General features: G+C 33.6%; 1 protein-coding gene across 9 annotated transcripts in view; it reads left to right on the forward strand.

The window, feature by feature from the left end:
• The window catches only part of Syx1A (syntaxin 1A), a 56,480-nt gene that overhangs the window by 29,108 nt on the left and 10,630 nt on the right, over nt 1-16,742 (forward strand). The window contains exons 4-10 of one of the 9 annotated variants that reach the window (XR_015545022.1): nt 3,299-3,373; nt 3,498-3,680; nt 4,106-4,179; nt 4,278-4,415; nt 7,257-7,367; nt 10,468-10,634; nt 12,978-15,182. Coding sequence is in view for 5 of the 9 variants with exons in the window: in XM_011058441.2 (XP_011056743.1) it covers nt 3,299-3,373; nt 3,498-3,680; nt 4,106-4,179; nt 4,278-4,415; nt 6,214-6,324; nt 16,488-16,568 (662 nt within the window). In the remaining 4 variants the exon portion in view is untranslated. Of the gene's footprint in view, nt 1-3,298; nt 3,374-3,497; nt 3,681-4,105; nt 4,180-4,277; nt 4,416-5,417; nt 5,879-6,213; nt 6,325-7,149; nt 7,368-10,467; nt 10,635-12,977; nt 15,183-16,487; nt 16,581-16,742 lie in introns of those variants that run through there. The other 8 variants (XR_846315.2, XR_015545023.1, XR_015545024.1 and 5 more) reach the window with 8 other exon arrangements.

Genomic DNA, 16,742 nt, shown 5'->3' on the forward strand with positions numbered 1-16,742 from the left:
AGACAACTAGAATAAATATTCACAAGATCATAAATTTAAATTTCTTATTATTGCACCTTTAATCAAGATAAATAAATATTCATAAAATCATAAATCTCAATTTCTTAATATTACACCGCTTGATCTTTTTTACGATCAGAATTTCATTCGTCGACATTAAGCCTTGAAACATGAAATCAACGGATTATGTACAGATCTTATGACTCGACTGCTGTAGTTTTTCTTGATCATGATACTATAAAACTTTATGCTCCACTTTTACGCTTAAACGAAGCTTGTTCTCGTTCTGGGAAAAATAAATATCTTGCTCATCGTCATTTTAACTGCGGTGTGATACTTTTAAAGATTAAAGAAAATTAAAAAAAGAATATATTTTATCCTTTCAAAGCTCTTTTTGACGAAAACACGAATAATAAATAAAAGTCCCGTGATGACCGGAGAAATGAAATCCTGTAAAAAACTGTTTTGTAATTCGTATATCGATTCTCTTGTATCTATAACGAGACATTAACTTTCATTTTCTAACACATTGACACGAAAAATAAGCGGACAACAATCGGTACACCCACTTTTTTTTACTATCTCTGTCTCTACTCTCTTTTACCACTCTACCTCTGCACGTCAAAACCAGTTAACAGAGGTCAAAGGTATTGCTCGGTTCAATTTATGTTCATATAGTAACTCCGCAATTCTACCCTGATACGTATATGATACATATTCATGAGCACCTGGCAATGCTTTGTACGAAGGACGCGCCATGAGCCTCCTGCCTTTGGTAGATTGAAAGTATCCGTGTTGGTTTACCATCGTGTCGATTGTGTTTGTCGTGCGACCAGGCCAGCTGTTCCGTCGGTGGCCGCTTGCGATTGAGAACGCTGATAATTTAATAGACCGTATACTATAACAATATACAGCTGTATTCGGTTTACAGTAATAGTACACTGTTAAAAGGAAGAAATTTGTTTCTGTTACATTTAACAGAAACAAATTTCAAACAGATGAATAAAAAACATTTAGATTGGATTGTTCCACCTTTCGATAAACTTCAGCTCACTATCTTACTCTCTTGAGGTGCGTTCCGTTTCACGTATGGTATATCACTTTATCCTTGTTCATCGAATATTAAAGAAAGATAAAAGATATATCATGCGTATTATGCGTGAGACGGAACGCAGCTTTACTTTCTCTGCTCTTACTCTTTTACTCTTTTGTTTATCCAGAAGGTAAATTACACATAGTTTTATCCGAAGATGAAACAAACCGGCCTTTAATATTGTTAATGAAAATGAAGTTACAAATAACTTAAATTTCGAAGCGTCACTTAAAATTGACATCAGATTGATTGACGCAATAAGCGTCCGCCAAAAAGAAACGAATGAATGAATTTCATTGTCTGTAACAGAATTAATAAATTTGGAGTTGTCGACGACCTATCCCAATTTAATACGGAACAATCAATCTGCTTGCTATAAAAAGATGTGTTCAGCTATTCTCTTTTGCAATCATCTCGAGAGAGTATCTTCGAAAAGGTGAAAAGAATCGGAAGTGATTGGAGCGTCATGTCGACTCTTTCGATCAGTCGATTGCGAACGGTAGAATTGGATCGATTGACTGGAAATGAAGGAGAGAACGAAAGTATAGGATAAATTTTGATATCATCGAAATCAGAAATGGCGAGGTCAGTTAAAGTCAATAATGTCGAGATATCCAGGAAGAGGCCAAAGGCACCAGAAAGTGTCACCTTGTTGAGTTTTTCTGGGAAACCACACTCTTTACTCCTCTCTCTCTCTCTCTCTCTCTCTCTCTCTCTCTCTCTCTCTCTCTCTCTCTCTCTCTCTCTCTCTCTCTCTCTCTCTCTCTCTCCCTCCTCTTTTTTTCTCTCTTCTTTCCTGCTCTAACTTCCATTTTTTTTCGATTTTTTTGTTATAACGAAAGTTACATTTTACGAGAATTTCACAGCTTTATGTTTAAATCTTAATGAATAAAGAGCGAATGAAAAAAGCCTTTTCCGGTGATCTTAATTTTTTTTCAACTTAATTAATAGATCGATCTTAATATTAAACATCTCATTTTGTAGGTTCGAATACTTATATTTTTTATAGTAAAGTTTTTTTCTATACAATCAATATTTTTCATTCTAAACACGAAAAATTTTGTACTTTTTGTAACTTTCCGAATTTTTTCCATATATTTTCCACACAAATCACGAATCTCACACATATACACTTCTTTCTTGGCCTTCCGAAGCATTTGAAAAGAAATGCTTATCCTACAATTTTTTTGTTGTAAGTCTAATTCTATTAGACTATATAATATAAAAAAGGTGTATAAATTCCAAATTACTCGTAAAGATCTTCGTAATAAATTTTATTTCAAAATAGTCTTGTAATTATTTTTAAACATAAATTTAAGTAAATATAAAATAAGAAATATTTGCGTACAGTGATATAGATATGTCAATGTAATCGAATTCTGTAGCATTTGTGCGGTTCATCACAGGTTCCTTGCAATTAATCCGGTGCTGCGAGTATATTGTTGATTTTGAATGCAAACATATAGTTGAGATATAAATTGCAAATTGTAATTTAATATCAAAGTAATTTAGAGCGTAACTGCGATATCGAGAACAGAAAAAAAGTTTAAAGAACATAAGTATGTGAACGAAATAAGAATTAAAATAGGAGCACAAAGAGGCAGATCGGATTGTAAATTTATTGTGAAGAGCGATAGATGTAGCGGCGATTGGCACTCTGTCTTGCAGAAATTCGAAAGTTTGCGTGTATAGTGGCGTATAGTTATGACTATGCACAGACTATTTCTCGATCAATATGATGCTAGACAATGTACTTACGATATTGTATTCACAATTTACAATGTGTACTTTACGATTTTCTTGTTAGAAGTAATTGTAACATATGAATTGGAATAATGTTGCAAATGTCAATTGACGAACTTTTTGAAAGTGAAAATGATGGACTTTTTATAGAACATATAATAACATTTTATTGACGAGATAATAATTGAACTTTCATAATTGATAATAGCAAATTTATATACCTTTATTTATTTATTTTATCTTTATTTACGTGTAGATTTTATATTACTGTTTACTGAAAGTGAGTTGCTCAATAAAGAATGCATTACAACACAATCCTGCACCACAAATCGAAAAGACATTTAATACAACCTATTTCAAATTCTAAATAAAACTTCTATCTTCTCTGGTGCATTAGAAAATAATAGGTTTCTGAACTCGAGACCCATGCACGTAAATAACTTTTCGATCTTTCAATTTCAGAGGTGAAACTAGAACTGGAAGACCTGATGTCTGACATCAAGAAAACCGCTAACAAAGTGAGGGCTAAATTAAAGGGTAAGTTATTATAGTTTGGGTGTTCCACAGTGACACGATGACATGTATTAAATTGATCGATCCCTCGCGATCGTTGAGAGTACATTTCGCATTGCCACACCCAAACCTTGTTTCCCATGTTTAGTGATAGAGCAAAACATCGAGCAAGAGGAGCACACCAATAAATCGTCAGCAGATCTAAGGATACGCAAAACTCAGCACTCGACGTTATCTAGGAAGTTCGTCGAGGTGATGACGGAGTATAATCGAACACAAACCGATTATAGAGAGCGGTGTAAGGGAAGAATACAACGACAGCTCGAGATCAGTGAGTATATGTATGTCATGATTGGCCGCATTGCAATCTAATGCTTATTCGAGCAAAACATGTCTTTCCAATCTGTTGTCACATCGAGTTTTCTTTTTGGCGAATCTAATTTAATTCTAATATTATTACGTTTTAAGTTTTCAGTTTACTAGTTATTATATAATTTTCTTAAATTTTTTTAATGCTGTAATGAGAACGCGATAATCATAATGATGTGTAATATAATTTTACAACTGTAAATGTGTAAACAATAATTATGTCAATGAGATCAATGTTTATATTATCTATCGATATTTATGAAATATTTAATCATTTCGTTCATTGAATAAATAATAGCGCTAGCAACTTGACGGAAAATTGATTGCATTCGCAAAGTTAAATTGCGTTTATTTGCGAAACGAAGGAATTTCTCTATTTTTTTCCAGCGGGGAGAACAACCACCAACGAGGAACTCGAAGAGATGCTGGAACAAGGAAATCCAGCCGTTTTCACGCAAGGGGTACTGACTTGATTTGACTTTTGCATAATTGTCTTATTAGTAGCTATGTGAGAAGCGTTAATAATTGGTAACTTTTTTACTGGTTAAACTTGTTTCAGATCATTATGGAAACGCAACAAGCAAAACAAACTCTTGCGGACATCGAGGCGCGTCACGCTGACATCATTAAACTCGAAAACTCCATCAGGGAGTTGCACGACATGTTCATGGACATGGCCATGTTGGTAGAAAGTCAGGTAAGGTTGAACAACTTTATGCAAATTTATTCCGGAAACAGTTTACCTGTTTAAACGATAAATATACCAGTGTCCTTTTTTTTGTAGAAATTTTCTCAATAATGAGATTCATGTTGCATGTAAAAGATTTTATATATCTTTATTATTATTATTTTTAGATAACAATTTTCTCTCTTGATTTTTTTTCATTGATATAAATGAAAGAATAATGCTCTGCCATAAGATATATACATAACTTACGTGCAAATTGCATATGTCATGTATCGCAAATATCATGCAACATATCAAAGATATTTATTATGAATATTGATTTACTTTATTATGTTCTATAAACAGATGATAAAAATCTAATTGTAACAGTAATTAAATATTGCTGGTAGAATCGGATTAATTCACATGAGATTACAACTATTTTCGTATATACAAGTATAAATTTACCGCAGAAATTCATAAATTGATTAATAAATTTAACTTTTCTAATATAGGTAATAAGTTGATGTATATAATTGGAAAAAAATATAATATAGACAGAGAAGAAATTTAGTCTAATTAAAAAAAATTTATGTAGCTTAGAGAAAGGAACTTTCTCGTATTATAAATATATTAATCTAATTTCTTATGATAAAATAAAGATTAAAATTCTGTTAACAATATTTTCAGTAATGATACATTTTATATACAATGATGGTTTTTAAATGTATTAAATGAATAATTATTTTTTATTTGTTTATTTAAGAAAATTTATCTGGCGTGATTTTATTTTCAAGCAAAGAGAATATTTTTGTCGAACTCTGTCAGATACACGTTTTAATTTATTTTTCGACTCAACCTATCGATTTGATTAACAAATGAGATGCTTTATTGCGAGGTGCTTGAGCGACATCGTTCTTTGCAATTGATTGCATAATAAGATTACATATTAAATAGTTTGTTTTACCGAATTTTAATTGATATTATAATTTGAAGAGTACGTCCGCCTAAATTATATTATTTTTGTATTAGTTGCCCGCGATTGCTTTAATACATCGATGATCCATAAGCAATTAGGAGCGTAGCGCGACGCAGTGTAACAACCCCTTTTCTTTAGTAATATTTCTTAGTGAGCCGCATTATGTGACTGCTAATCAAAGGGAAATTTTTTCAGTGCACTAAAATCTCAAATTTTCTCGAGGAAATTTAATTATTTATTTTATACATCCTTTTTTTTATTAAATAATTATTACTTGTTTTTTCTTTGATGTCTATTTAAAACTTTTCCGCGAAAAATTGGAGGTTTTAGTTCATCGCTTTCTTTCTCTGCATGATATTAATTAATAAATAATAATAACAATAATATTATTAATCTTTATTTGTCATGATACTGTTTGTCTAAATTTAGTGATCTTTTTTCGCACAGCGAGACAAAGTAATTACCGCAGTAGCTTACCTCGATAATTTACACTCACTATCTTTGTAAAGAAAAATAGTTTTTTAATACTGTCAGTTGAAAATATCAATTCAACAAATCACACAATTCTAAAATTCCTATTCCAAGAAAATTTATAATTTTTTTATTTGTATAATAATATTTTTATAATTATATTTTTATAATTATAAAGCAGTAATATAAATATCATTGATTCTTGGCGATAATTACTTTTCTCATTATCAATGCCAGTGTGCAAACTGATGCATGACAATAAGAAAAAAAGTGGCGAACAGTTTAATCACTAGCCTTGCCTTACTCTTGAGGACTAACACTCTCTCTTCCCTTGTGTTACGCTGTGTGGATTCGCGCCGCGCCTCCTACCCACATTAGGGCGAGATGATAGATCGCATAGAGTACCACGTGGAACACGCGGTGGACTACGTGCAGACAGCCACGCAGGACACCAAAAAAGCACTCAAGTATCAAAGCAAAGCCCGACGGGTGAGTCCTCCCCAGATATAACGTCTCGAAGTCATTTCATTCGCGTCTAATTTGTCACTCTTGTTTTTTTCTTCCTACTGTTCCTGCATCCCCCACCCTTCGTATTTCTTGATTCCCATTTTCACCTCGTTCTCCTCATTCCTTTTATATCATATCCGCTCTACTTATGTTATCCGCTTCTATTGGTATATATCTCGCTGCAATCTGTATTAATCGATGTACATCTACTCCACACTCGCCTCTCTATGCGTAAACAATTAATGACGGCGCTTTCTTTCTGTTTATTTATTGTGTATGTTACTTTGTCGGTCGTTGGTATTCGTGTCAATTCGCGCTCATAAACGATATATAAATGTATATATCTACATTACACTATATACATACATACATATATATATATATATGTATATATATATGCTGATATATATATATGTGTTATACTCTTTCTCTCTCTCTCTCTCTCTTTCTCTCTCTCTCTCTCTCTCTCCCCCTTTTTTCTTCCCTATATATATATACCTATTCATCGCTCTCTGTACTCTGTCGAAATATGGGTGTGCTAATTGTGTGCCTCTGTCCATCAACTGCTCTGTTTATTACTATTACTCGTACTATTAACCTTATGTATTAATCTCTATGCTGTCGATACTAATATGGGTACGTGTGTATAACTGTGTCGATGTGAAAAATATGACGGTGTGTATGTGCCTGCACATACATGCGCGTACGACGCTGGGAATGTGGCATTCTCTTGCTGCGGGGATGTTGCTTCTCTCTCTCGCCGATTATGTGTACATAAATGTCATCCTGGGTGCATCCATCCCCGAGGTTGTTCCCCTCGACGAGCGAACCTGGTTCCACCTCGAAATCCTCCTTCCTTTCATGTCCATCCTGATCTCGAGTTCCGTCCTTTGTCCCACGTTGTGGTATGGCAGGGTGAAATGATGGACAGCATTGAGTACTGCGTGAATCAGACCGGCGACCACGTCGGCCAGGCCCGGGGCGAGCTGATTAAAGCCGAAGAGTACCGATCCAAGGCTCGTAAGGTAAAAAACATCAGACACCAAACACAGCTGACACCAAACACAACTAGGCAAATCTATTTCTCGCGTAATATTGAAAAACGAAAAGCCTTCCGAGGCAAGGAGCAGATTTCGCGAGTTTCGGATCAGCTCGATTGACATGAACGCTGCTAACTCATGGATTAAATTTAAGAAAAAAGTTGATTCTTTATCTGAAAGTGTTATCAAGAAAATATGTTTTTTTTCCCCTTTTGTTTGTCGACATCGCGAATTTTGTGAGGTAATAATTTCTTTAGAATCCATCGAAGAGTTGTCTTTTTCCGGTGAGTCAATTCAGGATTTACTGAACACTTCTGAAATATATTTGCAATAAGGAATCGTTTCGCTTGGCGGCGTTTCATCAAAAGACGACATGGCGAATGAATAAAATCCGATGGAAAGGAGCAAAAAGGAATAAGTGTCTATTGAATGATTGATTCGAGAGAGATTTATTCGAAATTTTATGAAATGCGACGGCGGACTTGAAAACATTATCACAGAGTAATATTTTTCTTTTGCATCGTTATCATTTTCTCTTCTCTACTTCGCGTTGTCTTCGCATAAAATCTTGATTTCTCTTACCATTATGATTCTTAAAGTCAACATTTTTACTTGGAAACGCATTCACTTGGCGTAGAGGATAAATGTTAAAAATTTACTGCAAAAGATTTACTGATCGCGATTTAAGAATGCCTGTCCAGAAAAATATGATATTTTGCTTGTATGCAAAACACACAATGTACACACACAAAAATCTCTATAAATAGTTTCTTAAATTATAAGAATGTGCGTGCATTCGTGCGCGTGTGTGTGTATATGTATAAGAGAGAATCGATTTTGATAATATTTTGACCGAATGTAATATGTATATTGTTAAAAAAAAATTTGCTTCTATTACATATAACGGAAGCAAATTTCTAGCAGGTACATTAAAAACAATGAATTTCATATACATGTATAAAATATCCTTTTCAATTACTTTAGATACATTAACTTTAATATAATGTTATAAAATTGAATTTAACTTGTGCAACTTAAAAATATACATTAAATTTCATGTTTTTTTCGACAGAATAGATATAAAGTTACTGAAACAACAAATTTGAGAAATATTCGAGTATCAAAAAAGATTTTTAAAATACTTGATTCGAAATGAAATTGCTGAAATTCTTTTTTGCTCCTGAAATAATTCCTTTTGTTCTAATACTACCTATGATCAGGCATTTCGCATCGAGTGGGATCCGAACCTTGTTTTTTGTGATTGACTTTCAATTTTGTGTATAGTGTACAATTGCACTCGTGCTAATTATACCACTGCACTATTCCTTGTGTTACGTTTGCGACAGTATTTTCCGCGATCGAAGTCCATCGTGGGATCGCGGTAAAAGAGATGAAGTGTAACAGTCGATGTCGAAGAGATTACTAGTACAAGGATAAATGAATGCACTGCTCTGTAGATTAGCACAGAAACGATGTAATAAAATAGATAGCGGAATAAACAATTTTATTGTCGAGTATGGTTTGGTATTTGTGATTAACTATAGTTTGTGAACGCACCCGCATTATTAGTTGCATGTGGAATGTGCTTGATTATGTTGCCAGCTAATCCTCTCTTTCCTAAAAGTTATCATCAGTACTTACATACTCTACATACATTAGTAATGACTATTTTTAAATAATATACATTTTACTTCTGTAAAAATTTAGTAAAAACTTTACCTAAATTATTTATTTTTTTTTTAATAATTCTAGTGAGGGCAGTGGAAGATAATTATTTACAATAATGGACAACTTTGACTTTGACATATGTTGTCAAGGTCTTGACCCACTCGTTAACAAGTTTAACAAAATAAGTTTTATAAATGAGTTTAATTTTATGATGGCTTTCCACGCGAAGCGAGATTCATCCCATTTGTCCCAGGAGTATCCGACTTTCCACCGCGAAACGAGATCCAGCCCATCTCTCCCCCTGCCTAGGAGTGTACGACTTCATATGCTTGTAGATCTTACTTCACGTGAAAAGTCGGAGGTCTGGGCAGAGAGGGAGGTAGAATGGACCTTGTTTCGGGTGAAAAATCGTATAGACGCATGATACTAAAATTGCGCTTTAACTGTAAGGTACAGTTCCACAACTCACGGTTTTAGAATTGGAAATAGATGGGAAATAAGTTGGACCTCGGTTATTAAGAGTTAACTGTGGGTTGTGGATTTGGACCTAAATATCTCAGAAACTATAAGAGAGCACTACTTAGTTATTAAATTACTCAAGATGATGAACTGATAATATATATCAAGGTCAAGCTCATCAGGGCTGGTTCCACTGTAAATAATTCCAAAAATTTACTTTGAACATTTCCAAGGCATTTATGTGTTCATTTTATTAAAATATTAGATATATATATATCGTTGAGTTCCATATTTTCAGCTTTTTCTTTCTTTCAAAGTTACTCGCAAAAATGTTTAATTTCGCGTCACAATAAAATTATTATCGTCGTTATTTAGCTCTAATTTTATTGTTACTTTGTGACTAATTACAAATTTTTTTCCCTTGCATTTTAACCGTTTTATTTACGAGTTAATATTAAAAGGGAAGCAAATATTTTTAATAAAGCATTTCTAGCAAAGTGAAAAGTACAGATACGCATCGGAAGAGATAAGATTTTTCTCTTCTTGTCTTTTTTTTTATCATTTGTATGCGGTAATGCAAGTCAGCATGAACGAACACGTCGCGAATCACATATTCGCTTCTTGCATTCTTTTTTCCACCGCTTCTTCCGTAAGTTTCGAATTTTGATTTCCGATCTACTGCACTCGTACAATTGTAAGGTTTTATTCTTCTCTTTCTTATTTCGCCGTCACCGAAAATATTCTTCACATTTTATTTCTCTTTTTACTTTTCCAATTTTTCGAAGGTACGTATTTACGTGTCGCTTACTTACAATTTACTCACGAAGCTCGGCGCGTAATTTCGATACACCTTCACTATGTCTTTTTCTCTCTTTGCGATTTCTTCAATTCTTTATCGACGTAGGCGTATATATGGGCCTTATACCTTATGTGGCCTTCTTTGCTTTTCTGTCCACAGAAAATGATCTTCATCATAATCTGCGTCCTAATATCGGCGGTCATACTAGTCGCCATAATAGTAGGGTGCCTTCCAAGAACCTAAACGGCCGAGGGGGGGTGTTTTTTGTAGGGGAAGGAAGGGTATGGGTGTCAAACAAGAAGAGTTTAAAGATTTTGAAAAAGAAGGTAGAGAAAGAAAAACGAGTGCATCGCGATAGCAAAAATGTCATAATAATAATATTAATAGTAGTAAATATAACAATAGAGCAAAGTAACAATAATAATATATGCAGAAACTTAGTTGCGATCAACTTGGGGAGAAACGCATGAGATCGGATGTGTCGTGTTATCAGAAGTTTCGTGGTAGGGGGAAGGGAATAGATGTTGTGGAAGAATTATGACGCATGAAAGTCGCTTAGAGTTGTGAACGTATCTTTAAAGTCGCACTAAGCCAAAAAGACAAAGGGAAATAGAAATGCTAATAAAATGGATGATCCCGCGCCGATCCTAATAACACGTTTCTCCGTAATCTTACGCCGATAATCCTTCAACTAATCTCTGTAACAAACGACTAATTAACGTAATAATCTGCACCATCGTATCCGCTCGTTTCGTTAATAATAAATACACTTCATTACACCGCTCGATGTTCCTCCGGATTGTGAATGTCTTAAATCGACGACGCGATGTCGTCGACGTGGTAATCTCAGTTTCAGGGTACCCGTCTTGTCAGTTTTATTTGTGCAAATAATCGATAATTGTGCTTGTGATTAACCGCAGAAAACTGTGAAGATGTGGAACCCAGTTTCTGGAGGAAATTCGAGATGATTGTTGGCAATTTTATTGATACGCATTTGTCATTTGCCATTTATTTGACAAGAAGTAACAAAATTTTTGTTCCGTACTTCGAGATACATAAAATTAATTGGCGAAGATGTACATATTTAACAATACTTTAATTCAAGTTTTTTCTATTTGTCATGTATATTTATGTATGTGTGATATATATATATATATATATATATATATATATATATATATATATACTCTCTAAATCTGAATCAGTGGATAGTCACTAATTATTCAGTATGTGCATACTTAGCACTGATAATCAGTGAAGTTCAACTAAAAAAGAAAGAATGTTTGAGCATTATATAACTAAAATACTGACATTTGCACGTTAATTTCAATCTTCTAATACTGTATTCATTGAATTTAAGCAATTATATATTAATAAAACAAAATTAGATTACATGATAAAGATTAGCTAGAGGGATCTCATATTTAATCAAAGTTAGTTAGATTACATAAAAGATTAGGGATCTCATATTTAATTCACTGATTACCAGTGGCATACTTGGCACTGATATTAGTGATTATCCACTGATTTAGAGAGTATAATTATGTTTATATGATATACTTTTATTATTGGATTGGCAAATAAATTCATTCGGTTTTTTTAGGGTGGAATAAAACAATTTTATATTCTATTTTCAAAAGAGGCAATTATACTATTCAATAGAGTAAAGTTCAGTTCATTTTATTAATTATGCAGAATTAAGAATCGGTTTTTTAATTGCGGTGCGATGATTTTTAACGGAGTTATAAGCAATCAGTCGGAATGCTTTTTTATTTAATTCGTGAATAACTTAGTAAAAAATCGTAGGAACATTTTTTTTAACGAATTTTGAAGGAAAACTTTAAACTTTTATTTTTACACTTTTTTTTTTTATTACGTGATAGGCCCAAAGTGAGAAGAAAACTTTCCGTTCTTTCAGCTCGTAGTTTTCTATATGTAAAAATGAACAAAACTTAGGTAAACTCAAAAAATATAATAACCTTTTGAAAAAATAGCAATTTCAGATTTTAAAACCCGTTTTTTAAATTTAAATTTCGTTTTAACGAAAATATTGTGTATACAATTTAAACTAACAAAACCGAACGAATTTATTTGCCAATCCAATTATATTTATCAAAATTCGATGAGGCGCATATGTACGTGCGTGAATGTATTAAATGTCCTCCAAGTTTTCTGCATTTGATTATATTTATAAATTTTGTAAATAATCCGAATGCTAAAGCCAAAATTTGCAATTTATTCGTAACAATATATAGTATATAAATGTTTAAAAAAATCAATAAAATTTCTGTTAGCAAAGTATTAGTTCCATATTACTTGATGAATTCAAAGATGGCGAAGAGAGAAGTATGGAACGTTCTGTGTTAATAATATCTATTAGTCTTTGAATAAAAACAATAAAATGTGGAAAAGATACCGGAAGAATATTGTCAATACATATTTCAAAGGCAAATGCTGGATGAATGCGAGTGTAGTAAATAGCGTTTATAGATGCGTTTAATTGAGAATCTCTCTGATATATAATTAAACGCTCGAAGTCGGAACTGTCATTTCATCTCGAATGCTCATCCAAAACCGTCGCGATTTCAGTTCAATCTGCTATTTCATTTCATCTTTTCTTTTTGCTTTGTTTTTTTTTCAAGCGATCATGCAATTATTTTATTTTACAGAAATTGTTCCTGATATCGATCTGCGTGACGATAGCAGTCATCATTCTGATTATCATTTTGGCAGTTAGTTTAAGTTAACTTAAGCATGCGCACGCGACATTGGCGATAGAAAAAAAGAAATAAACACATTCTCAGAGTAAGTTTAACGGAATGAAGGGGAAAAAATAGAACAAATCGGGACGGGACAAGTATTTTGAATTGCCGAAATATTCGTCATTCTTGTCTCGTCTCTCTGACGGCAAGCCAGAATCCTATAACGAAGATCGACCACGTCCATCCTGAATCTTCGCCGGGAAATTCGGATAGCACGATACGCATCACCGATTTCGAGGTATCGTCTACGCAAGATCGTTAAGTTTATTTATTATTGAATTTTAATAAATTTTATGTGTTTATACGTTTATTAGTCGTAAAGAATTTACTTTGTATTCTCATGATTATACTAACCGCGGGTTTACCAATGTATCGAATGTAATGGTGATCAGAATCCATCGTGCGGATGTAATTTCCCGGAAAAACGCCTCGATGGACGCAAACGTCATAACGTCAGAGTAGAAGTTAGGAACGGTGATAAAACGTGCGCTATAAGTCTGGGTTGCACGAAGAACAAACTATCACTTTATTAGCGAAGATTGCAATCAAGTTCCTTCTATTGCGCCTCAATACGTTGGAAAACGCGTAAAACCGCGATATTAATTTTTATTACATTCTTTCGAAGAAACTATATCTTACCGATTGCGAGAAGAAATCGATACAAGAATTTGTATAAACTTGCAGAGTGACGGTTCTTGAAATTAAAAAAGAAATATAATATACGTATATAGTATTATAGCTTGTACAAATTAAATACTGTGTTTGTTTAAAATGCGTGCACTGCAAGTTTGCATTAAATCGTAGAAACGGAGATAAGAAATGTCGAGAAAAATGATCGAAGTCGGTGTTTTTTTTGGAATGGAATGGAGATCGCCATCACTGATAGCTTTTCCTCGCATTCGGGCGTATCTTCGCACTGCCTTTTATTATTTTTTTCCATTTTTATTATTTTTGCCACTTCATCGTTCTTATCCAAGTTCTGACGCGAGCGAGTAATAACGATGGCGATTGCACAATCGAAAATCACGCGCGATCGGACACATGCGCCCATTTCCAAATCGTCTTCAGACGAAGCTCGTCGTCGATTTGATACGAAATGCAGCGACAGCAAACTGAACCATTCGTGATTTTCATTTCTGTTTCTATATTTATCACCAACGAATATTGATCTTGACTACCGTGTCATTGGAGGAGAAATTGTTAAATGTCAGCAATCTATAAAACAGTTCGGAATCACTAAAATAAGATCTCAACATATTTTATATTCAGAATTCTCACTCTCATAACTCCATTCTCTAAATGAATAAATAAAGATTAAAATATGAAGGCAAAAATTATCATAGTAAATTTAATTTAAAAAAAAATCTGTTCGTTAAATTCTTCCAGTTTTATATTGAGATCTCTTAACATCGATTAAGAAAATACCCTTGGGACGTAGCTACAACGAGCGCGAGAAATATTCGATTTAAATTTTCAATCTTCGTTCTTGTCGAAATTGATTAAATTTATCGGCGCAAATTGTTTGTTGTCGCCGCAGATTCGTTTGATATCATTAAATCAGCAATACTCTTTAGATCAGACTTGTCCAACACTTTACCAGCAAACTATAAACGCTTTCACCTCTCGTTAAGTAAAATGTTTAGTTTACAAGCAAAATGTTGGAGAAGCTTGTTCTAGATAATAGAAAAGGCAATTTGAATCGGCGCGGGTTGGAGTTTGACGCTTCCGTATTTGTCCCAGAACTGATCGATCGTTTCTGTGCGAAATGTGACAGAGACGTTATCTTCTTCATGCCCGCGTACTTTAGTCCTTGCCTGGATACGAGAATTTCTGCTCGGTCGGGACATTAATCCGCGTGATAACGACGTGTTTCGCGATACGTATGTATGCTCCAATGAATACTTAGATATCGATCACCGTCGTCGCAATGCAGACCGCACGACACGATAATGGTGCCCGTGGCATTGTACATGTAAATAATCGTAATTTGTATAGAGCAGATGATAATAATAATAATAACGAGATAACGAAAAAAAGAGTAACAATATTAATCATTAATGCCGATAATAAACATTTTCTTCTTTGGATGTATTCAGCGTAAAAAAAAAGAAACGATTACACATAAATTGGAGAATGGCGATATGGTACGTCTTTATTTCTATCATCTTTATTGTACTTGCCGCCTCGTGGAGGAAGAAACAAAAAGGAAATTGTTCGTTAATAACACACCAGGTGCAAATAAAATGAGATGTAATATAATTAGCTGACCGTACGAAATAATAGTAGAATCGCGAAAATAATAGAATTCATGTCGCGTTTTATACAAGATATAAGAGAAAAGAAACATCAATGCATTCGATTGAGAATTAATTCATGGTGGATATTAGATATAAATTTCTTTGGCGGAGTATGCTTGCTGCGAAGATAGGGAGAGAGAAAAGCGAGATAAGATAAATTAGAAAAGAATCTTGTTGAGAAGATGCATCGTTGAAGCTGCACGGAAACAAGAGGAAATTCTTGGAACACGGACGTTAACGGTGTCGATTAATGAAGGTCTGTATTCCTATTTTTTTTCCGATTGTTACTGATCTCTTTGATTACCTTTAATTTCTATCTCATTTCTCTCTATTAGATGCAACAAAAAGACCACGAGATTTCATTACTGATAATATCGCGAAAAATTTTAAATACTGACAAAATAGTGTCAATTCTATGATTGATTACTTTTTCTCATGTACAAGGCATTTCAGATTTCTCGCACTTTTTATCATCTCTAAAATTTTTCGGCCAGTCGAAGTAAAAAATTTTGGTTTTTAAAAAAATTTCGATTTTTTCTTAGTTAAGATTTAATGTCGTTTTTTGATAAAAAATTTGTGACGTCTTGTATATGCACATTGAAGATAAGATTATCAAAATTAAAAACATAGTAAGTTACTTACTTATTAGAATTACATCATATCCTGACCATTGAAGCAATTCAATTTAAAAATCGGAACACATTGCGAGAGTCAGCCGTTCAATTGCTATTTCCGTTGGATATATATCACAGTTACATACTCATGCATCATTTTTTATGCAGGCCACTGCAACGTGCATCGTCCGTGCCGGCAACGAGCAAGAGCTTATTTCTTTCAGGTATTTTACTATATAATCGATCGATAAGTAAACAGTTGTAATGTAATGTGTAATGTAATGTGTAATGTATTAACAATGGACAGAGAGCACACAGAATAGGAGGCAGATGAAGAGAGAGAAAGAGTGAGAGAATGGGGGGAAATAGATGTGAGAATAAAAAAATTTAAGAATGAGAGTTAGGAGAGAGAGAGAGAAAGAGAGAGAGAGAGAGAGAGACAGACCGAGAAAGGTTTATAATAAATTATATTAAATTTTAACGATCTCTGTTAATGCCGAGTGCAGAAGAAGATCATGATCATGATTTGCCTCGCCGTATTGGGCGTTGTCGTCGCTACCACCATCGGTGGATATTTCGGACTGTGAACGCCAAACCAGGTACGTGCCAGGACGCGTGATATTTGATATTTTATTGTATTGGGAATGTTCAGATAACGATAAGAATATATGTGAATAGCCGTTTTATTAACGCGTATATAGTTGCTATAATTATTATTTGATTGCCCGCTGTTGTGTTGAAACAATATACAACGATATGTA

The sequence above is a fragment of the Acromyrmex echinatior genome, chromosome 4 (assembly GCF_024713525.1).
Source record: "Acromyrmex echinatior isolate Ae372 chromosome 4, ASM2471352v2, whole genome shotgun sequence".
NCBI classification, from domain to species: Eukaryota; Metazoa; Arthropoda; class Insecta; order Hymenoptera; family Formicidae; genus Acromyrmex; species Acromyrmex echinatior.